The sequence below is a fragment of the Ovis canadensis genome, chromosome 26 (genome assembly GCF_042477335.2).
Source record: "Ovis canadensis isolate MfBH-ARS-UI-01 breed Bighorn chromosome 26, ARS-UI_OviCan_v2, whole genome shotgun sequence".
NCBI lineage: Eukaryota > Metazoa > Chordata > Mammalia > Artiodactyla > Bovidae > Ovis > Ovis canadensis.
Genome location: NC_091270.1, coordinates 46,684,535 through 46,709,096, shown reverse-complemented (window position 1 = coordinate 46,709,096; position 24,562 = coordinate 46,684,535). Strand labels below are relative to the sequence as shown.

The window sequence follows — 24,562 nt, the reverse complement described above, 5'->3', positions numbered from 1 at the left end:
GATGTCCACGTTAGTCTCCCAGTTTGAGATGCATTTTCCCTGCTGTACAAGGTCTGAAATTGATGACTTTGGAGGCAGTCCTTGTAGTTCTCATGTGTTTACTCTTAAGTGGAGAAAAAAAAATGAACAAGGCAGGGACATGCGCACGCTCATTTAGCAAATTAATGACAGCATCCATGGGCATGTTCATATTTTGTGGCAATTATTTTCTTGTAAATGGTGAATTAAAAATCATAAACTCTTATTGCCAGAATGGATTAGCGAGTTAATGTAGTTTGAATTCTATGAATTGCATCTGTAGAAAAAGTATTATAGGGGTGGTCAGTGATGTGTCGGGGGCAGACTTACATGAGCTGCAGAACCAGGATTGCTGTACAGAGCTTTTGAGTGCCTGCCCAAAGTTCATTTCTTTCTTTTTTTTTTTTTTTAAGACCATATTCTATTCTCTGGGTAAGTTTTTCATTCTTGTCCCCACACTGATCAGAAAGTGAAACTGTCACAGTTATGGTGTTCCTGAGTTATACATGACACATCTCACCCTTTATCAAAGCTGCTGGGAAAAAGTCAACCTAATTTTTTCCCTCCTGTACACGCATCCATTTTTGTATTCTCTCATTTTCAATATCCGCCTTTTCAAGAATGTGTTCTTCTCAGGCCTGTCTCTGTCAATTCCGTTTTCTCTTGATTTTCCTCTCTGACTGCTCTCTAGTTGGCCCCTTCATTCTTGGATTCTGGATCTCTTTGAAACAGGGAATGGCCCTCTACCCTTTCTCGGCAGACATCTACCTGCCTTGCAGAGAAGAGAGAGGCAGGTAAGATGTCTGTAAAAACAAAGAACAAAAAATGGAAATGACAGAGTAGGCCAAACAGTAAGAAAAATAAGGCTTTGTCTCCAGAGTGGAGTGGGGGAGGGACACAAAGGGAAGGGAAAGCAAACGGCGCTGGCAAAACTTGTTCTCTTTTCATTCTGGGCCTGCGAGGTGGGTAAGGCGACAGGATATGCCACTCGTCAGTGCCTTTTCCCTACCATTCCTCAAGCTGAGCCCAACGCTGCCTCCTCATCAGTGCTGCTCTGAACAGACTCACCCCTGCTTTTTCTCCTCAAAGTAAGACAGTCCCTTAATGAATCTCTCTAGTTTACTTTCAACTCAACCACAACATTAGCCCAGTAACGACTAATGGTTGGTTTAAGCAGCAGACTCACAGGTGGGGCCCACGTAATCTTTTGCCTATTTTAAAGCCCTCTGCCTTCAGACCTGGGAAGTATCATCTCAAACTTCCTTTTTTATATTCAGGCACCTAGTTCTTCAGGCTGAGCAGATCCTTTGTTATTGCTTAGTTGCTAAGTCATGCCTGACTCTTTTGCAATGCATGGACGCAGCCTGCTAGGTTCCTCTGTCCATGGGATTTCCCAGACGAGAATACTGGAGTGGATTGCCATTTCCTTCTCCAGGAGATCTTCCTGACCCCAGTGATTGAACTCAGGTCTCCTGCATTGGCAGGCAGATTCTTTACCACTGGGCCTCCAGGAAAGCCTGAGCATATCCTTACTAGGGGTTAAATAATGCTTAAGGTTACCCTAGTAGGGAGAGGAGGTGTGAGAAACTTGGTTCTTGGATTCAAGACTCTGAGCTCCCTCACCAGTACCAAGATGACACAGTCTAAACCCCCATAACGGCAGCCCAGTTAGCAAACTTGTAGATGGGATCAGGACCAAAGTAAGACTTTCCCGTGACATCCCCCAAGGTGGAGTGTGGTGGCGGGAACGGCCACACACACTTGTCGTATTTTTGCCCTTCTCCCACTTCCTTGACCAAATGTCACATGAAATATGGCCAGAGGAATCCATACGGATATCAGGGCCTGGAAACTACATGGATATACCCAACCCATTCTATTTTTCAAGTTCATTTAGTAAAATCCTCTTTTAGCAGTTGCCCCCAGTTACCTGTTGATGCTGTTTTTCTGTGCTAACATCTGCCAGTCCTTGCCTTTGGCATTGGGGGTGTCAAACGTAGCACAAATCCGCTGTCTGATGGAGTAGGGGATTTTGAAGGCTTTGGGGCCAGTCTGTGCAGGAAAAGTGCTGTCCTCTTGTGCAAAGAAAGTGATGGTCTCTCTTTCACTCTATAAACAAAACAAAGAAAACAGGATCAGAGCTAAGTAGCAGCATTGCTGATCAACACTCTTGTTTTTTTGAGAAAAGCTGTGTTAACACATATGCAAAAAATGCTTGCCCATGATGGAGTCTATAAAATACATGGACAAGCTCTCTCTCTTCTAACATAGTAAATAACGTCTCTAGTAGCTTAGTAAATTGTCAACTGGAGATTTACAGCAGGCTCTTCCACTCAGGGGAGTCACAACCTTCAGCTTCCTATATCCAAGGAGGTCTCAGCTGAGAATATCATTAGATTTTTAAAAATATTCTCAATGTAAGAAAAAAAAAATCTAGAATCAGTCGGAAGAAGGTACCCAGTGACAGATTTCACTTCATTGTAAGGAGACCTTCTGAAAGTCAGAGCTGATCAGAGAATGGGCTGATCATAGGAGCTGGCTGGGAAGCCGCATGTCAGGAAAGCTACAAGGGGGAACTGATTGTATGTTGATCATTTTCAAGTTTGTGTTTCTGCCAATCCTAACATGTGATTCTATAGTAAATATTTTGGTCTTCTTTCAGAATGAAATTGCTTTGGTAAAATAGGAGGCAGCCATGAGTCAGTGATGAGATGTGCATTAGCTGGTGGAGTGGTCCAGGCTGGAGAGCTCCCGCTTGCTGGAATGCCCACTCTTCTGACTTAGAGCTGTCCAGTGAGGATTTGTTATTTCAGTGCATCATGGCAGTTAGTTCATCATATCCAATGTGAAATTACACATCTATCCATCACGTTGGAACAGTTGCTGAAAGTTTCATATGGACTAACAGAATTTTAAGGCCTGAAGAGTATTTTGAATCACTCCTATGATTATGATGGATTATAAGGCAACAGGAATTCTTCAGATATGACTAACATCCCTAATCAGTTGATTATGAATTGACTAAGAGATTTTGCTGAGTGGACCTGACCTAATCAAGTAGCCCTTAAGAGAGAAAAGATACAGCTCTTATCCACAAGTATCTCTCCTGGTGGCTTGGAAGAAAGCAAACAGCCATGCTGTGAACTGCCTATGGTTGGGAGCTGGGGCTGGGGATATGTGGCTAGGACCTGAGAGTGTTCCCTAGGAGCTGTGAGTGAACCCTGTCTAACAGCCAGTAAGAAAAAGCGGACTTCAGTCCTACAGTCCAAAGGACCTGAATTTGTCAACAACCCTAATAAACATAGAAAAAACCCTCTGAGCTCTAGATGAGAATATGTTCCCACCACCACCTTGACCTTGGCCTTGTGAGATCCTGATCAGAGAAACCAGTTAGGCCATGCCTAGACTTCTGCCCTACAAAAAATCTGGGGCAATAAATGGGTGTTTTTTTCTGATAAATGTGTGGTAATTTGTTACGCAACAAAAGAAAACCAATACAAAGGGAAATTAAAACACAAATCTGAGGTTGGGTAAAGGGACTAGTTCAGTTCAGTCGCTCAGTTGTGTCCAACTCTTTGCGACCCCATGAATCGCAGTACGCCAGGCCTCCCTGTCCATCACCAACCCCCGGAGTTCACTCAGACTCACGTCCATCGAGTCAGTGATGCCTTCCAGCTATCTCATCCTCTGTCGTCCCCTTCTCCTCCCACCCCCAATCCCTCCCAGCATCGGAGTCTTTTCCAGTGAGTCAACTCTTGGCATGAGGTGGCCAAAGTACTGGAGTTTCAGTTTTAGCATCATTCCTTCCAAAGAAATCCCAGGGCTGCTCTACTTCAGAATGGACTGGTTGGATCTCCTTGCAGTCCAAGGGACTCTCAAGAGTCTTCTCCAACATTATGGTTCAAAAGCATCAATTCTTCGGCGCTCAGCCTTCTTCACAGTCCAACTCTCACATCCATACATGACCACAGGAAAAACCATAGCCTTGACTAGACAGACCTTAGTTGGCAAAGTAATGTCTCTGTTTTGAACATACTATCTAGGTTGGTCATAACTTTTCTTCCAAGGAGTAAGCGTCTTTCAATTTCTGTTTAAACCCCAAGAAACTCTCCTTGGCATTAGGAACTTGTCAACTTATGCTGACCTTTCATGCCCTTCCTGAACTGCCCCGTGACTTCCCCTGATGCTTTTTCTGAAACTTACACATCTTCCTACTGTGGACATCACAGCCACAGTAGCACTTGTCTGCTAGTGTCCAGGCTCACACAGCTATATGACTTCAGGCTTGCTGAGTTTTATATCTTCAAAAATCTGTTAACTGAGGAAACTGGTTCATGCAAAGGTCTTATTAAAGAATGATTATATATATATATACATATATATATATATGTATATAGAGTTTTTCTGTAAACATTTAGGACAGTGACCTTTGGGGGGGCTGTGTTTTGGAATCCAGTGCCTTAACCCAGCATTCCCACAGAGCATCTCAGAAGATGTTCCAAGAAAGAGCAGTCCCATGGTCAACTACATCTGAGAAATGCGACATACTATATCTTGTTCTTGGAAATTAAAAATACATGTTACCAGATTCAACAAATTCTACTTGTTTTACTTTTAATCCCTGGACCATTATAGAACAATGCTCATCCAAATTCTTCCAGTTTTTGAGTTAGCATAAACAGAAAAAGTGTGGTTTTCAGAGTCAAAAAGGTCTTGCTTTGAGGTACAAGTTTCCATTTTCTAGCTCAGTGACCTTGGGTACTACTGGACTTCCCCCAGGCTCCTAAACAGTCTCTAGCATTTTTAAAATAGACTCCACAGAGGTTATAAACTTTGGTAGAAGTCACCCAGATAGATGTTACCAGAGCTGAAACTAGAATTCTGATACCCTAACACCTTTACCAGGACTTACTTCACTACACTACCCTGCATCATAATAGCTACCAAGAACCCACAGGGCAGAGTGGTTCGGAAAAATGCTGAGTGATATTAGCATTTACTTCAAGAATTAAAAGTAGGACTTCAGGAACTCATTTACAGAACAGAAAGGAGACTCAGAACGAATTTATGGTTGCTAGGGGGAAGAATCGGAGAAGGCAATGGCAACCCACTCCAGTACTCTTGTCTGGAAAATCCCATGGATGGAGGAGCCTGGTGGTCTGCAGTCCATGGGGTCGCTAAGAGTCAGACACGACTGAGCGACTTCACTTTCATGTTTCACTTTCATGCATTGGAGAAGGAAATGGCAACCCACTCCAGTGTTCTTGCCTGGAGAATCTCAGGGACGGGGGAGCCTGGTGGGCTGCCGTCTATGGGGTCGCATAGAGTTGGACATGACTGAAGCGACTTAGCAGCAGCAGCAGGGGGAAGAATGGGGGGAAGAGATAGTTAGGGAGTTTGGGATGGACATGTACACACTGCTATATTTAAAATGGATAACCAACAAGGACCTCCTGTAGAGCACAGGGAACTCTGCCCAATGTGATATGGCAGCCTGGATGGGAGGGGAGTTTAGGGGAGAATGGATACATGGCTACGTATGGCTGAGTCCCTTTGCTGTTCATCTGAAATTATCACAGCATTGTTAATTGGCTATACTCCAATGTAAAATAGGATGTTTAAGTTAAAAAAAAGGATTTAAAAAATAAAGATTAAAAAAAAAAGAGTAAGAGGACTTCATTTGAGTTGACCTTGAAGGATGGGTAGCTGTTGAATGAACGGAAATTGACTGGATAAGTGCTTATTTCTGGCAGAGTAGCCAGTTCCTTTCCGATATTTAAGATGTTTATAAAATAAACTACCTCAGACTTCTTACTGCATAAAATAGGTTGCAAGATATACCACTTTTTATCATGGTATGTAAAATTTCTTTTAGCTTTTAATAATGCAAATCAAGTGGGAATAGTTTCTTTAAATATTTCCTGACTTAAGGCAGGAAAATGTCCTTAAAATGAATAGTAAAAACCACAGGGAGAATGAAAGGAATTCTCTATGAGATAATATGGTAGTTGTCGTTGTAAAAATGGCACTGAAGAGTGATAACATGTGAAAAGGTGGCTTGCCAATGGAATGGGGTATCCATGCCAAAACATGACAAGAGACAGATGCCCTCATGGCATCTATGATTGGACCAATTCAACCAAGCTCTGTCTTTCCTGTTGGCAGAAGAAAGACCACCTCAATACATAAAGTCTTCTGGAAAAAATGGACAGAGTGGTATGATTTGAGGGTGAATAAAATATTACATGAGACTTCTAAAAATAAGTATTTTTTTCTGCTTAGTACACTTTAATAAACGGGCCCCCCTGTCCCTCAAAGTTTTGAAATGTAAATATTTCCCAAGTGTACGGATGACACTTTACATAATATTTGTGATGCATTCTAAAAGACATCTGGGCCAACTAAGAAGAATCCAGTGGCTCCATCTTCTGATGGTTTAAATTGAATATGCAGAGGAACAGTAGATTTTCATGCTCTGCACATAAGAGATAAGCTGCTGCTACCTGGTTAATGCAGGAGCTGTAAATCAGGGAGGAATTCCAAATATTCTGTTGACTTTGTAACAGACAAATCATCCCCCACCACTTTTGGAAGAAAGATAACAGCATTGCTTGAAGGGAAAATTTTAACATGCAAGATTCCCATTTTAAGTTGTTCCTACCAAAAGATAGATTCTTTAATATTGTTATATTAATAAGGAATGAGGAAATAAATGACTTGGGGATTCTTTCCTTCTGTTCAATATTAGCAAAATTATTTCGCTTCAGTCCACGGGGCTTCCCTGGTGGCTCAGACAGTAAAGAATCCACCCGCAATGTGGGAAACCTGGGTTTGATCCCTGGGTCAAGAAGATCCCCTGGAGGAGGGCATGGCGACCCACTCCAGTATTCTTGCCTGGAGAATCCCCATGGACAGAGGAGCCTGGTGGGCTACAGTCCATGGAGTTGCAAAGAGTCAGACACAACTGATTGACTAAGCACACAGAACACACACCAGTTTGAAGACTGGCAATACTGTTGCTTTATAGAGTATCAATTAGTGATCATCATTAGGTGATTTAGTTGGGTTAATTTAAGGAGAACCAACCTGCTTCTAAAGACTGACATAATAATGGCCACTATAAAGAACAGAAAAGATATATTACCTTAATCACTGAAATACTTTTTAAATTTGAGTGATATAAATTATTATGTTTGGAAAGCCATTTAGATAAGAGGCATGAAGGGACATGATGGATGTGGGGCCGAGCAGAAAGAACCAAATGTCTTCAAATGAAGACGCTCACTGCATTAATTAATTTAAAATCAATGTTTATACACACACACACACACACACATATATGTATCTTTTATCTCATGGTTCTATTGTAAACTAGGGTAGGAAGGAGGAGCTCTGAGCCTAGATATGTGGGAATTATTTTTTTGGGGGGTGGATATTTAAGTACATATTTCAAAGACATCTGTTGGAAGCTTCAAAGTTTTACTTCTATTATTATTATTAATCAATGATGGCCTATTACTAACTTATTAAAGCCACCTAACAGAATCTTTCTGCATTAGTGTAGTGACCATGAAATATGATGCATTTTAACAATTTATCTGTTATTGTTGCCTCACTGATTGATATAGACCCATGTCTTGAATATATCCTGCCTCACTCCAGGTATTCCCAACTTTCTCAGAACTTTATCTTCATTTACTTTGAACCGTCTACCATAAAAACCAAATCATTTTTAGGGAGAAGATGTTTTTTAATCCCAGATATACCACCAGATGTGTGTTTTCTCAGCGATGAGACAGTCCCAGGGTTGGAAGGACCTTGAGTGATCATTCAGTCAAGATATCCTTTTGCAAACAGACGTCTATGTAGGGAATCAATTCTGTTCCTGAAGATCAGCAGAACGAATACTTAATTCCAGCCCAACAGACAAACAGATGCATCTCATTCTTCTTCAGTCTTGAGGAAAGAACCTTCTAATTTTCATCTACTTAGACTTAGGGAAAAATGCTGATGTTGCAATGTTTGTCACTACTGCCTAAGCCCTTAAAAGAGGGGGCTTGTATTATGGACAAGGCCTATGGTTAGGACTAATAAATTAAACCCCCTTGATTGGGATCCGGATGTAGTACTGAATAGAAAGCCAGACTTTGATCTTAAAGTCAAGTGTCTCAGCTGGGAAGTCTGGCTACTCATCTGGTTCACTCTGTGATCTTGGATAAGAAGGCTGACTTCCTTGAGATTGTTTAAAATTGTGATGGTATAACACTAACCTACAGAATTCTGACCATTATACATGACAGCCTATGAAATAGGACCTGAGATATAGTGGCTTTTAAAAATTAATTTTCTTCTGACATTGAAAATGATGGTCAGTGAGATCTGCCTAAGAAATAGTCTGGTAGAAAGAAATGCGGATGAACTGGGCCAAAATTCAGCAGGGACACTTAAAATTATTAATGAAACGATTCTCATAGGATCAAGCAAGTTAATGAAGCTTCTTAAGAGCAGCAGCCTACAAATCAGAGAGCTGTAGTCCAACACTGAATATCTAAATATTATTCTTATACTTTTGCCTCCTTTTATCAAGAAAGATGGTGATGTCATGTTCTTTAAGGCTTTCCAAAGTGACTGTAAACTTTGCGAAGCATCAGAATGGGAGAGTCAAGAAGATTAACTTTATTAGCTCATTTTCTCTCCATCAACTTTTAGAGTTTATTTAAGCAAGATGCAAAGGTACCAGGATGTAGTATCAACCTTATTACATTTCTTTTACACAAACATCTTGTAATAGCTGAAACTGATTTTCAGTATCTGGATGCCTTAGAAAGTAAAAACACCTTTTAAACCTGGAATTCTTTTGTTGACCCATTAATAGATATTTATGGAAATTTTCATCAGTGGCACCTTTATGTCCTGCCTTTCACTCTTCATTCTGAAATGCAGCTCTTCTCAGAGTTGCTTTTTATTTTAGAACTAACTCCCATATGATTTGTGTTTTAGTTTGAAATGTATTGTGTTAAAAATGCCATGACCGTTCAAAAAAGAGACTCTAAATATATCTCACCTGAGGTTTCTGCATCTACCTTCCCCACGAGGACTACCTTAGCGCATAGTGCTAATTGGCAATAACGAATGCAAATATGGTAGAAACATGTCAGTTAAAACAGCTATCAGTTTTGAGGCACACTCCTTTGGAAAGCCATCGCACTTCAGAGGAAACTATTTGGGGGAATTAGCAATGCTCATTTTGCATAAATAATGAAATGCAGTGATAATGGAGAGAAGTGGTGATGCTATGCAGACTACATGTTTTGAGAAAAATCAAAACCTGAGATTGGTACAGATACAAAAGGTGTTAAACCTTCTGCTAAGCGTGAATGGATGAACATGTCTTATTTACATATGGAGACATAAAAGTGTACGTGTATGTATATATGTTGATGTTTAGTCACTAAGTCCTGTCTGACTCTGCAATCCCCTGGACTGTAGCCCACCAGGCTCCTCTGTCCATGGGGTTTCCCAGGCAAGAATCCTGGAGCGGGTTGCCATTTCCTTTCTCCAGGGGCTCTTTCTGGCCCAGGAATCAAGTCTGCATTTCCTGTATTGGCAGGTGGACTCTAACACACCCACCAGGGAAGCCCATATGTATATATACATGTACATGTTCTAAGATGAACAAAACAGTGTGTGTTTTTCTAAACTAGCCAGGGATTACCTTGAAATTGCCAAATAAGGTGTCATCAGCTCCTGATTCCGCTCCTCAACTACTCTCCCCTGCTGAAATACCCATTCAGGAGGAAAGGCCATAGTCTGCTCAATCAGCTGAAGCTCAGAGCCGTGGAGTCATTCAGTGGCTTAGGGCCAATCAAAGCCATGGCAGTGTACAAGTTCCCGAGTGACTTCTCTGATTCCCATTCTAACTCTGCCCTTGAGTAGTCATGTGACCCTGAACAAGGTCTTATCCCTTTCTGCACTATGCCCTTACTTTGGAGAGTGAGATTATTATCAGTCCTGTCTCACTGTACTGATGAAATCTAGGCTTCATGGAAATGCGGATGTGTAGAACCCTGATCCTAAAGGGTATCAAAAAATTATAAGACAGTAAGGAAACAAAGCCTTGAAAATGTAATAACAGATGGGGAAACTGACTTCCAGAAACTCATCAGAACTGGCAGAAAAGCAGCCCAATGGTGACCTTGTGTTTTCTTATGGTATGTGTCTCAATTCAATAATGAATCTCAGCTGATTCCAGGTCTACCATGAACTGTTCGATTGGTTGTGGTTTTGTGTATAAAAAGCCCTGGACCAGTTCCTTCCCCAAAGGCCCCTTCGCAGAGCCTATGCTCTAATGGGTTATGTTTCCAGGTCCAGTTCAATTCTTCAGCCTGCGAAAAAGTTGATTTTCCCTTATCAGTAATGACGATTAAAAGAGTGAGTGCATTTTGAATCTCTTTCATGGTATACATATAGCACAACTAAGATAGGTATATAATGGGCTTTAGAAACAGGTCAAGTGACCTGGAGACCAAGGACTCACCTCGAGGATTGACGTCTGCACTTGGAGGATCTGTTCATGGCCTTTGAGCTGCCGGATGCAGATTTTGCAGGACAGCTGGGTGGTGGTGGGCGTGTAGCGCTCCAGGGAGAAGGCACAGTGCAGGGGCTGCCGGTTACTGCACCACACGCGGGAGAATGGGACTTCCTGTGGGGGACAGAGGGGAGAGGAGAGGGCTGGGATGTGCAGAGCCCGGCTGAGAGGAGCGGGGCGCAGGACAGACCTAATCACAATAATTAGGATGATCATGATGATGGGGATGGCAGCAGAGATAATTGCCTGAGCAACTCTGGTGGAACTGTTGTAGAAATAATGTCCTAGCATATGCCAGGCAGCACAAAAGTAATTAATGTCAATTCCAATTGATAACATTCGAATTCCAAAACCACGCTGCAAGAGCTCAGATTTCACTTGGTGACACACACAGTGAGAAAGAAGACCATCAAAAGTTAATCACCATGTTTTTCCATGACAAAAGATTCTTTAGACAGCTCCTATGGGAGGATTCCTAGTAGAAGCCTACTCTTTGCTACCTAAGCCCAGGGTAGGATGTTATCATCTCATGTACATGAAAATTATGAAGAAGTGACTGGCCAGAACTTATTCCCATACCATAGCCTCATGTTGAACTGTAAAGCATAATATTGCTATATATCCAGCATAAAAATTATGCCTACTGCAGGATCACACACACACACACTCTCTCACTCACACACCAGAAAGAAACACCTACTGTAGGATCACAAGCACACACACACACAGACACACACACACCAGAGACACAAACACAACAGGTTAGCCCAGAACAATCTATTTTGTCAATTCCTCATTCATTCAATTCATCCACTCTACAGTTTTATGTACAATGCCTTCTAATAACCAGATACTGTACTAGATAAACAATAAAGGAATAGTAAGAATTTAGGTCTGGTCTCCACTTCACAGGGACTTACAATCGAGTGGCAAAAGCCATTTCACTAAATGAGGGTGGGGGAAGTTATAAAACCTATATTCCTTCTTTCCCCATGACCAGCCAGTGCTGGCCACCAACTGTCTCGGGCATGTGGGTTTATACTAATGTGAAGTGGAGGTCAGTCAGTCACTGATATTCTTCCATCTACCAGAAAGTCTTTCCCTCCTGCTGGAATCAGGCTGCAGTCCTTGGCAATGACCTCATATTCCCAGCCTATAGTAAACTGCATCTCACTTCTTTCTCTTTCCCTTGACTCATTAATTTGCTCTTTTACCTGTCACTACAAACACAATTTTCTCCAATATTGCTGCTGAAAGGTGGAAAAAGATGGATCAAGTCTGGAGCTTTGATTCTCTGAAATGTGACTGGTGATGGTGTCAGCAGGAGTTACGAGACTACAAGCAGTGTTTAGAATTCAATTTACCCACTTTAAGGAACCAAGAGTTCCCTGGTTATCCCTGAGCTTCAAGCTATACACTTTCAAGTTTCTTCTTTTTTCTCTGTAGGAAGTCTCAAAGATCCTGATTTCTGGGTACTTGCTAGGAGGGATCAGCAGGGAGAGATGGAGTTTAGATTGTTGAAGACTTGAGTATAGGAGAGCCAGTTTTGGGAAACAGGAGAGAAAGAAATCAGGCATTAACCCCTACCACACATCCCAGCAAGGGATGCAGGGGTGTTGTTTCAACTGTTTGTTCTTAAACTTGAAGCAAGGGAAAGGCAATGGACTACGGACTCAAAGAAGGTCTATATGTTGACGCTGCAGCTGACTTTATCCCTGTGCAGAATGTGGGCCATTAGGAAGAAGGCAACTCTCTCCCATCCTCGTTCTCCCTACACAGAGAGAACCAGAAGTCGGAAAACTACATTTCACGGCCCTCGCCAGCAGGGAGTTCACATTTCCATTCTGCCAATGAGAGGTACGTGTTTTAAATTTGGAAGGAAGGGAAGGAGCAGACATGGTTTCTGTTCCTCTGGTACCAGCAAGCAAACCTCAAGGGTTCTGCAGGTTTGCAGGGGCTTCTGAGAACTGTCTGCTTCAGGGTTGTGGTGGTTTCCTGAAATCATGGAACTTGCTGATTTCCTCGTATCTCTGGGGGCTTTCTCTGACTTGGGCTCTCCCAGGTTTTCCAAGGGTTTTATAAGCACATCAATCCCTTGATTAAAATATTTTTTTCTTGACCCAAACCATTCTCCAGTGGAACACCAGTGGGTTAGAAGTAGTCTTTTGAGAAACTAAGATGAGCTGGGTATGCCGGAAGGTTCACTAGTGTTTTCCCACAGAGAGGCTGTTGTAGGGCAAATGCTGGGAGAAGCATGAAGCTAACGGTCACCAAGGAAACCCATGGCTGGGGCACAGCTTGCTCATATACCAGCAAGACAGCAGCACAGAATCAGTGAATGGTACCTCTTTCCCACTTTTCCTAAACAGATACCTAATTATGAGCTCTTCTCTTTCCCTCCTAGCAACAGAGAGCACTGCTGATTGGTGGTGAAAGTGAAGTCGCTCAGTGTATGTTCAAATCTTTGCGACCCCATGGACTGTAGCCTACCAGGCTTTCTCTGTCCATGGGATTTTCCAGGCAAGAGTACTGGAGTGGGTTGCCATTTGCTTCTCTGGGGATCTTCCCGGCACAGGGACTGAACCCAGGTCTCCTGCATTGCAGGCAGACCCTTTACCGTCTGAGCCACCAGGGAAGCCTGATTGGCAGGCCTCCCAGCAAACTTGAGAGGAAGTCATTCCCTAAAACACTCAAAAATGACTGTCCAGCTGGACCAAATTCTATACCAGATACTTCTATACTATACATGGTCCGCCATTTCTCCTTGCTGTCTAATCTGACTCCTGCTGCGTCCTGGTTCAGCAAACCAGGGTAACTCTTACTTCTTATCTCAGCCTTCAGCTCTTCTCTCTCCATTGACTGAGTTCTTGAAATCCTCATCTGCTCATATACGCCCAGTTGCCATTTCTCTGGAGGACTCTAGCAGTTACATCTCCGGTTTTTATTTTATTAACAGCCATCACTGACATTATACCCCAATCAGCACAAATAATTTCAGTTGGCCTTTCCTTGCTCAAACAAGTCGACCATTTTTGGTGTGTGTGGGGGAGACACCATGCAACATGTGGAATATTCCCTGACCAGGAATCGAACCTAGGTCCCCTGCCTTGGGAGTGTGGAGTCTTGACCACTGGACCACCTGGGCAGTCCGAAGTCTACCTCTTATGAGCGGATTATCACCATCTCTCTCACTGTCCTTCTATAATCTTTCCATTTCCATGTGTGAGCCCCTTCTCTGGTCTCATAATAGCTAACTGGAGTAGCCCGCTCACCAAGCCTCCCATCTCTGTCTCTACTACACAGAATTAATGAGAGGGCTGGGGCTTGCTGGGATGGAAGCAGAAAGCAGTTGACTGGTATTTTTCAGGGAAGAGCCTGTAATCATGAGTGGAATCACTGATGTCACCACATCACCTGGAAACTCTTGCTTTCATTACACGATCCCTTTGCCTGAGGGACAAGAATGGCCCCAGGATGCCTGCCGTCGTCAACACAGCCCCCTGCCAGGCCTTCAAGGGCTTCTGTCCAGCCTCAATCTTCTAGCCATGAAATGCACTCTTCTCCAGACCAGTGCATTTTTAAAATTCATTGGAGTTCAGTTGCAGCTTCCCACTGGCTATCTATTTAATGAATGGTGGTGAATATATGTTACATTTTTATACTCAGTATCATTCCCTTCAGTGAAAATAAGCATAACAGAGGGCTCCATGGTTCATTGACGCCTTCGCCTAAATAAGGTGCTTTTGCTTAACTATGCTAACTAAAGAGGTCTCTGTTTTCTAAAACTTAAATTGCATCAATATAAATGTTTGGACTTCAGAACGAGATAGAGCTGAATTCAAGGTCCAGCTCTTCAACAAACCTACATTTCCTGCGGTGGCTTTGAATCTTTGGTAACACTATCTTTGTTAAAAAAAAGAAAAAATGGATGGCACTGATGATGTGTTGAAAAATATCTTCTGTTGTGTCGCTTGCTAAATTTTGTGTATTTTCTCCTGAGAACACTGGAATGACCCAGTGCAGACATAATCTTTTCTTGTAGAAAGACATGAGAATTGGCAAATAAACAAAACAAAAATGCCTCTTGCTTTTCTTTCCATTCTACTGCACACCATCAAAACATTAAAAAAATCTGATTTTAAGACTGTGTCAAAAGAATATTTTTGTTGTTGACTTGAGTAGCAGCTGCCAACGGTGCTCAACAAAACATTTAAAAATAATAAAAGCACTGTGGTTAGTGTGTTTCCAGGGCAATCATCTTTGCTTTCATTTATTCTCCCCCCTCCAAAAAAAAAAACAAAAACACAAAACAAAACACCAGGATGCTCACTGAGCTGAGAGGAATTCTGGGGAAAGTAATACTAGAGGACAAAGTGTAGCAAAGTTATGTGTGTTTAAAGAATTCCGGAAATGTTTTCTTTTTGAGTCCCATTATAATTAGTTTCCTAGCAGATGGAGAGAATGTAAATCGTATCCTAGCAGGAGACAGACACTGGGTTCTCCAAGACACACAGCATGCTGTAAGACAGCTGCTTTCATCCTGCGGAGGTGACAGCCTGGCTTGGTGTTCTGTAGGATTTAAAAAATAAATGAATATTTTATTAGATTCAGCTTTATAATATTTTACAGCTTCTCTACCCCCACAGTCTGCAAGGAAGAGAGGATACGATGATTCAGGAGCTCTCAGGTCCCAGGAGCCTGCTGGGAGCAGAGTTATTTCCATGCTGAGGAGGGTTGTTGAGTCTTCTAAGGGGACAACAGCATATCACTTCTTGTGGTAGAGTCTTAGGCATAACTGTTTATTTTGGAAGGACCAGCATTGTGGGTCACTTTCTTTCTTTGAGTCAAGGTTAGTGGGTGCTATGGTAACCAGGTCTCCTAAGAACTCCGGTAACCTCACGTGCCCCTCCCTTTCATCCATCCTACCTTGTTTCATAAGCAATAAGGTTTCTACCCTAGCATTTCATAAACTGTCATCCTCCAGAATTGAAACCAGCAATATTTAAAATCGTTGGCCCTCCTATACGTAGGCTCTCATCACGTAGCTCTAAACCTAATCCGAACCTCACATCATTCTAAGAATTTTTCTCGGTTGGTGTCTCATAGGGCAGTTATTAACATTTTATGCACTGGATGCCACCCTGCCTGGGAAATTCCACCTTGCCCAGATGGAAAAAAAAAAAGAGGTTTCTTAGAGAGTCAGCTTTGGGTACCAATTGGAAAATGTCGATTCGTAGATTGCTGTTTTGAAGTTAAAGGGAGACAGGAATATGAAGACAGGGATACCAGGCATACCAATAACTCTAACCCTTCTATCCACTGACTTGGAAGATGATGGGGACATTTACTAGGTGAAGGAGAGACCTACAAGTGATGTCAGCAGTAGTGGGGTTTTCTTTCTCTGCAGTAGAGCTCTGTGAGCTCCTGTCCACTAAGCCAAATCAAAAGCCATTCTCTATTGTCCTCGCCCAGTTTGTCAGCACACATGATGCTCTCCATGAGGTTCAAGCAGGCTGAACGCAAAGCCTCCCCAAAGTGTATGCATCTGATGCCTGGAGCAGACACAACCCGGCCATTATGCCAAGCACAGTATGTAGTCACAAATACTGGGGGAGTTCAGTGATCACAGGAGTAAAGAAATTGGTGATAGGGTGGTGAGAAGAATAGAGCAGAAAGCCATTTGTGAGAAAGAAAAATGAAGTGGAAATGAAACCTCAGTGGCAAGCTGCCTGATGCAGAGAAAATTAAATTGTTTTTCAGCTTTCCACGACTCTTTCAAATTATGCTCAATTATAGAAGTCAAATATTTATACATGTTCACAACCTCTATGCAATCCAACCCATCCTGACAGTGAAGCTGGTTGGGTTTCCTTGCCAGCCAGTGCCCTTTGGCTTTGGCTGGCCCTGTTGCATCCTCTAGGGTGAGCAGGCATTGCCCTCCTCCAAGTCTTTTCTACCTGAGGCTTTCACTGAATCCCTGGTGTTGGAAGTGTTGTTTAAGTGCTCCTGAGAGGTTATAATTATTTATCTGATTTCTTTTTTTATCTGCAAGCATTAAACTTCATAGTTACTTTGAGCTGAGTCACTTGCATTAGATCCAGGGAAGCAATGCCCGTAAATAAAGATTAAAACAGACGAATTTGCATGACTATCAGGAGTTGTTTTAACAATGCCCTGAAGTTCAATTTGGACTGCAAACTTTGAATACTGCTTTCTGGGAAACAGAGACATCTAGGTCTAGAACATCATAAATAATACATTTATTCATAGAAAACCTCTCTCCATAAGAAAATATGTTAAATATCCAAAAAAATTGTTCAGGGCCCTGAGAGAGATACTTGTTGTTTTGAATGCACCAAAACTATACATAGAGGGGCAGCTCCTGAGGTAATAACAGGTCTGAAAAGTAAACAGAAAAATATGGCCTTATTTGATTAGAAAATTCTGAACATTAGAAGTAGAAAGCAGCGATGGTGCAACTTTCATCTAACTCTCATGGAATGGCCAAGGTTTTTCTCTTTGAGATTTGACTGATTGCCATTCTGACAAACTGGTATATCTTGTGCATGTTTTCTTTCTTTCTTTTTTTTTTTTAATGAATGCTGTAAAGATGATAGGTTAAAAAACCCACAGGGCTCTGCAAGTTATGCTGATGGGCAGAACAGAGAAGCGTGAAAGCCTCCTATGAGTCCAGATCACTGTCAGTCTCTCAGAAGCTCCAGAGTTAAGGAAATGTCCTGACTCTTGAAGCCCAGATGACTCTGGCTTAAGAAACAATGGTAGACCAGTTGGCTGCTTCTGATAACAATGCTTATCACTGAAAATTTTCATTGAATTCAGTGACAAGGTCACAAGTTGATATCTTTTCATGCTAAGCAACTATTCAAAAATTCCTTAACACGATCCAAAGAGACTCTTAAGTCATCCTGAAATTTTTTTAAGTCTCTAATAATGAGGTATATGAGTGATGACACATAAATATTTTTACATAAAAATATTCTAAGAGGCATTAATATTTCTTTGTTTCTCAATTTGTGATTTCTTCTTCCCATCTTGCTCAATTCATTTGGCAGCAAGCATTTCATCTATTTAGGACAAAATCTCTTGATCCCACCTGGCTGGCCAGAGCTCTCTACAACTCAAAATGATCACCCTTAAAAGGTTTCTCCCTAATATCCAGTTCATTCTATAGGTGAACAAGACTTAAAAACTGTCTCATAATGAACTGATATGAATTAAAACAAATCCACAAAGAAATCTTGCTCTAAGTTGTTAGATGACCTTCTTCAACCTATCCTGAGTGGTGATTTAAACAGGAGAGAGGATAAATATCATATTACCTGACATGCAAGCACCTTTTCCCCCACTTGTTAGGAATCCATGGATTTATGTCATGGATTTATGACAATAGGTTTCCCTGGGTCTAGTCCAAACAGTTACACATCTGTGACAGTTTTGAAATGAAATCCATAGTTTTAAAGGAGGAAGAAAGTCAGGAGTACCCTTACTAGGGTGTGAGATATGCCTGCTGATTAAAGCAAAGCTATTCCTATTGGAAACCCACTTGGCCAGTACCTGGCATGCAGTGAATGGTTTAATTCTCCAGAGGAATGGGGGGATATCAAGGACAGAGATCTGAAGACTGAAAGTATTCCCTTTGAAATGCAGCAACTTTGGTTCTTCCAGGAGTTGTCCACCTTGATGCCTTTCATCTGAAACCACTTCCTACAGGAAAAGAAAAAGAAAAGAAGCGCAACAATAAAGCACACAATTTCCTCCACATTTTCCGTCCATAGATAGGTATGCTCCCTCCCAGGTGTCTCCCAGAAATAGGCAACAGCATGATGGACGCACACTACTTTTATACCCTTCTATCCTTGCAAGGCCAGGGCTAAGGGCTACAGGCTGCTGAGAAATAAGGATCTGGTCACAAAGAAACAATTGTTCTTCATTATTGTATTGTTGAGGCTTTTATATACACTGTCTTTAAAACTAGAAGACCTCCTTTGACCCACGCAAACTGTAATACTGTTGAGTTTCCACCATTGTGTGAATTTCATCTTGCAGTCACCATAATCAAGGGATGTATTTGTACTTAACCTGACCCAGCATGTTATTTCATGAGAAAAGGAGACACAGCCCCTCTCCACTATGGTTCTCTTGTTTGTACCCAACACAGGCATCAACCAGTATGTATCCTTTCAGTTGAGTTCAGTCGCTCAGTCGTGTCCGACTCTTTGCGACCCCATGAATCGCAGCACGCCAGGCCTCCCTGTCCATCACCAACTCCCGGAGTTCACTCAGACTCACATCCATCGAGTCAGTGATGCCATCCAGCCATCTCATCCTCTGTCGTCCCCTTCTCCTCCTGCCCCCAATCCCTCCCAGCATCAGAGTCTTTTCCTTTAGCTCAAAATAAATGCAGAGTGCATGTATCATGTTTATTTGTAGTAACATTCATGGTAGTTATGCCAAAAGGCTGAGAAAAAATAAGTAGTCAAGTCAGCTTCATCTCAGAAGAAAAAAAAAAAATAATCAAATTCCTGAGACAAATATTCCTTTATCTTTTACTGAGAAATCTTTATAATTATATCTCATATAAACACAATTCACATACATTCTAAGGAAACCATTTAATTGGTTCCAAATTTGTGGTGTTTAGAATCCTATCGATAAGACAAGTGAAAGAACAGATAAGAACTGTACAAAATGTTAAACTACTGTGGGGCAGGGGAGGTGAGGTTCTCAGCGTTTCTAGAGATAAGAGATTTTCCTAAATCCTCATTTTAAAAATCACCATTAATTGACTTAAAATTTCCTTACAGAGCTAGGCTAAATAGGAAAACTGAAATCCTTTAATTATGGCCTATAATCTTCCCAGAGTCTAAAAAAGATTGTAAGAAGCAAGGCAGCTAGGCTTATAAATACAATAAAACTTAAATTTCAATTATCAGCGAGTGAAAACATCTTCATAAGTTATCTTTCCCATCTCTTGTCTGTGTATAGATTTAACATTAATAAAAATGTTTCTAAGAAGCAGCTTTCCAGCTCTTATCCTTCGTGTACACACAAATTATTAATAGGCGGCCAGTGTCTTTTCTCAGGACTAAATCGGTCCATTCCAGTGTCATCTTCTCCAGCTCTCCTGGGGTGGGAGGGGTGTGCTTGGGGCCCTAAGTCAGCACTGAACTTTCTGCAGTGACGGGAAAGGTTCACATCTGTGTGTTCTAATATGGTATCCACTAGCCAGAGTGGTTAGAGTGACTAAGGAACTAAATGTTTGATTTTAATTTAAGTGTAGAAATGCAAATGTGGTTGACAATTACTACCCTGGACCGGGCAGTACTAGGTAATTCATTATGTTGTACGTCTAAGCGTTAGACATAATAGCAGGGTGGCCAGTGTCTAATGGGGGCTGCAAACAGTGGAAGGAAAGAGGCAGGGTGGGAGGAAACAGAATTAATACCAGATGCTGACTTGAGGTCTTTACAGATGCTGGTCTCTGTCCCCTTTCTGGAGATTTACTGAATGTCCAGTAGAGTGATGCCTGAGCTGGGCACTGGATGAACAGAAATGAAACACCAAGGAGCTCATAGTGTAGAGAGAGGGTTAGAACAGTGAGCATATGAGTATAATATAGTACCTGAGTATTACAGATATGTATATTCCCAAAGGTTAAGGCAAGAGAGAAGGTGCCTAACCCAGAGGGGCAGAGAGGCCAGGGAATGAATCAGGAAATTGATAGAGAAGTGACATTTGAACTGAACCTAGAAGAGTAAACACAGGGGCTACTCATGGGAAAGGGAGGGAGAGTATTCCAGACACTGGTTGGACTCTCCACAAAGGCACGCTGGGATAGAAGATTACGGTGGAAAGTGTATGGCTGGAGATGATGGGAAATACAAGGTAGGAGCCAAGTCATGAATTCTCCCTTACCATGCTAAGGACTTGTATTTTTGTTTAATGTCATTGGGTTTAAGGGAGCATAGGAATCTTCTGGGGGGGTACATATACTCAAGACAGCATTCATCTTGTAAACCAAAAATGGAAGGCACAGGTGTCTAATCCCATTTCTGTGTAGTCTTTGGCAAGTCACTTAAGCTTCAGTTTTTTACTTGGGCTTATTTACAGCCAAACAAAACCATTAGCATGGTAACAGACTAACTTCTTTCTTTGCCATTCTAGTGCAAGATTAGAATCAGGGGGCAAATATGAAGTTTGCTTATTCAAATCATATTAAAGCCATGAAGTAACAACAGTGTTGACTTGTCAAAGTACTGATATATTTGGCTAGGCGCTCTGAGGTGCACCCTGTTCTTTAATGCCTGAAAGTACACAGAAATAAACCAAGGTCAGGAGATGAAGTGGCTTGTTCAAGGTCATGCATTACTTGGTGTAGAGCTAGGTTATTTTAATATTTACCAACAACCTAGCATTATCCCACGTGAAGGGAATTTAAGGTGCTTAGTGATTTAAAACGATTATTTACAGAGGAAAACATGGAGATGCACCCTCAAGAAAGTGACTTGCCTACAGTCACACGGGTTAGTGACAGAACCACTGTATATGCTACTTGCTCATGGTCGAGTATTTTAAATTTTTATTTTATATTGAAATATAGCCAATTATCAATGTTGTGATAGTGGATGGCAAAGGGACTCAGCTATACACATACACATCCACTCTCCCCCAAACTCCTCTCCCATCCAGGCTGCCACTCAACATTGAGCAGAGTTCTCTGTGTTACACAGTAGGTCCTTGTTGGTTATACGGTCTAGTATTTTTTTCTGTGAGATTTCCCTGCATTTTCCTATACTATACTTGATTTTTTAAGAGTCATGTGAAGGTCAGACGGTTATTAACACTGTCCCATAAGTAATTTTTCATTGGTGTGAGACACATGTAAAGATAACCTAAGTCAATCTGTTTCTGCCCTAGGGTTATTTATACTATCTAAGCCATTCCTGAGATGCAGAATGGAGGATATTAAGCATTTTTTAAATGGATGGGCTTAGTTGCTCAGTCATGCCTGACTGTTTCTGGCCCCATGGACTGTAGCCCACCTGGCTTCTCTGTGCACGGAATTCTCCAGGCAAGAATACTTGAGTGGGTTACCATTTCCTTCTCCAGGGGATCTTCCCAACCCCCAGGGATCGAACTCTCATCTCTTCCACCTCCTTCATTGGCAGGTGGATTATCTACCCCTAGCACCTCCTGGCAACCCATTTAAAATAGATATCTATTTATAATTATCACTGAGGAAAATGATACCCCTTAAAGATTTCTCCTTTAGGGCCCCTATTTAAATACAACCATGATTTATGTTTGCTTTTGTTTTTTAGCTTGCTTACTTTAATCTCCACATATTGAACCCCCCATATGAACCAACTACATACAATTAAGCGTCTTGTAATCTTGTATAAAATATTAAGCAATTATAAGCTATTGTGTAACAAAACAATTATTAAAACAAAGAAACCCAATAAAGAACTAATCACCGAGTTGATGTATCTATAAAGGCACAACTGGCTTCAGAGTAGAAGCTTTAAAACTCTCTTCAAATAGGAGAAATTGCATTTAACCCATAACTCCCCATTGCACCCCTTTAACCTACTGTGTTTTGCTTGGGGGCTGGGCCTAGACATCTGTGTTTTTAAATACTTCTCAGATGATGCTCATATCCAGCCAGGTTTGAGATGAATCAGTGGTACTAACAGCTGTATTGAGCTACTTCTGAGTCATTCACACGGAAGAATCACCCCAAGAGTGCAGTCTGATATCCATCTGATTCTTTCTGCCTCCTATATGGCAAGGATTTTTTGTTAAATCTCTGGGGATTTACTGTTAAATTGACACCTGTGTTAATTAAATTAGAAAGTAGGGTCTGGCTGCTTGCTTGTATAGAAAATGTACCGAAAGGCTGTGGCCGGCGGTTTTTCTAACTCCTCTATTCCATCATCCCACATGGGGGGTTGCTAGTCATCCAGGGCTGGGAGCTGTGGCCAGGAGAAACCTGTGCTGTGTGTCTCACTGAGCCGTTGATGTTGATTTAATACGACAGGCAGCAACATTCAGGTGTGCTTCGGGGATACTAAAACAGGCAGGCTGAATTTACATATTTATGAGACAAAACTGTTTGAACTTAAGCACACACATACACATACGGAAATGATGTCGCCGTGGTGTTTTCCTTTAAATGCTGTATGTGAACAATATTTCCCAAGGTTGCATTATTGATAAACACAAGAACTATATCTGGAGGAAATCCTTTGAAATTAGATTCTAAATCCACATTAATGCCAAGTAAGTAATGAGGACCAAGGGGGTACTGCAGAGGAGTGCTGGAAGCAACGGAGAAAAACGTTAGTTGTTTTTTCTTTTCATTTTTTCCCCCCTAAGATATGGCAAGTGCTTAATTCCTGCTTTCCCTCTGTCAAGGTTTGTTTGAACTTGTGTGTGTGTGTGGGGAGAGAGAGAACATAACATAAACACGATAACAGAAATTTAAGTCTTAGCATATTACAGTTTTGAAAATAAATCACCATTCTGCAACCTTTGGTTTGAATTCATCAAAAGCAGCAATGTCAAACACACAAACATAAAATCGCAGCTCTAATTATTACAGAAACACAGGAGCAGGAAGTCATTGGTCCCTTTCTCACCTTCGGGCAGATGGCATTTATTATAATTATTTTTTAATAAAGCTTATCTGACCTGATTTCATTCTCTATAGAGATGGTTTTAGATTTAACATATCTTCAAATATCTGAAACTAAATTAATTATGTCTTACCAAGGTGCATGAGGTATTTTGTTTTTGTCATTCAAAGAAGTTGCTACAAGGATTCGGATGAGCTATCCTCAGAGCAAATGGGAAGCAAGCATAGCAGCCTTGCAGGGGGCAGAGGAGAAGGCTGTCGTTGTTGCTTAGTTGCTAAGTCATGTCTGACTCCTTGCAACCCCACAGACTGTCGCTAGGCTCCTTGGTCCATGGCATTTCCCAGGCAGGAATACTGGAGTGGTTGCCATTTCCTCCTCCAGGGGATCTTCCCAACCCAGACTGAACCCCTGTCTCCTGCACTGGTAGGCAGATTCTTTACCACTGAGCTACCGGGGAAGCCCAGAAGAGAAGGAAGCCTGGCTGAAAGTGAAGAGTGTGTGTTTGATTAAAATCCTCTATTTTTTCTTTTTGGTGGGGCCACTATCTGGCCAGGTACTCACCTAGTTCTACAAAGACAGGAGAGTTGGGTCTAGAAGCTGCCCTTCTTCCAAGGATTTCCAGTGAGAGGGTAAGCATTTACATAATTGGGGGACATAATTGATGGCATCACTGACTCAATGCACATAAGTCTGAGCAAACTCCAGGAGATAGTGAAGGACAGGGAAGCCTGGCGTGCTGCAGTCCATGAGGCTGCAAAGAACTGGACAAGACTTAGTAACTGAACAGTAACAAGAATTTCCCGGGGAGATGGAAGGGACGTGAAAATGCAATCATGCCCTTTAACTAGGCTTCCTTCTTGGTTACAAGCCCAGTTCTGGCGGGGCTCAGATTTTTTCACTTCTTTGAGCTATGAAAGATGCACTGCAATAAAGACAGAAAGTGTCAGAGCCACGCTGGCCTCCCTTTCCAAATCATGACAAACATGTTCATTACAGTGATAACTGAGGCAAATTCCAGGGTAGGCAATTTCTGCAGAAATGCTTAATGAGAAAACTACCTGTGAATTTTGACTAAGAAGTTAGGCTTCTATTAGAGTTATAGCAGGTGACTCATCATTGCATACAAGATGCTCAGCTCACACCACTAAAGTTGGGGGGAGCTAATAATAATGTGTGAAGTCTTTTAGACTGTTGCTATGGCTTTCTTCAAGTGGAATTATTTTAATGGCTTTGTAATTATATATTTCCCTCTAACTAAATACCACACATGAAGCCATGAAAAATATGACATAGATGA

General features: G+C 41.7%; 1 protein-coding gene across 1 annotated transcript in view; it reads right to left on the bottom strand.

Annotated features, from left to right (window-relative positions):
- The window catches only part of UNC5D (unc-5 netrin receptor D), a 647,189-nt gene that overhangs the window by 15,685 nt on the left and 606,942 nt on the right, over positions 1-24,562 (bottom strand). The window contains exons 14-16 of the mRNA XM_069572893.1: positions 18,182-18,331; positions 10,556-10,720; positions 1,949-2,127 (exon numbers count right to left, since the gene is read on the bottom strand). Of these exons, the coding sequence (XP_069428994.1) occupies positions 1,949-2,127; positions 10,556-10,720; positions 18,182-18,331 (494 nt within the window). The remainder of the gene's footprint in view (positions 1-1,948; positions 2,128-10,555; positions 10,721-18,181; positions 18,332-24,562) is intronic.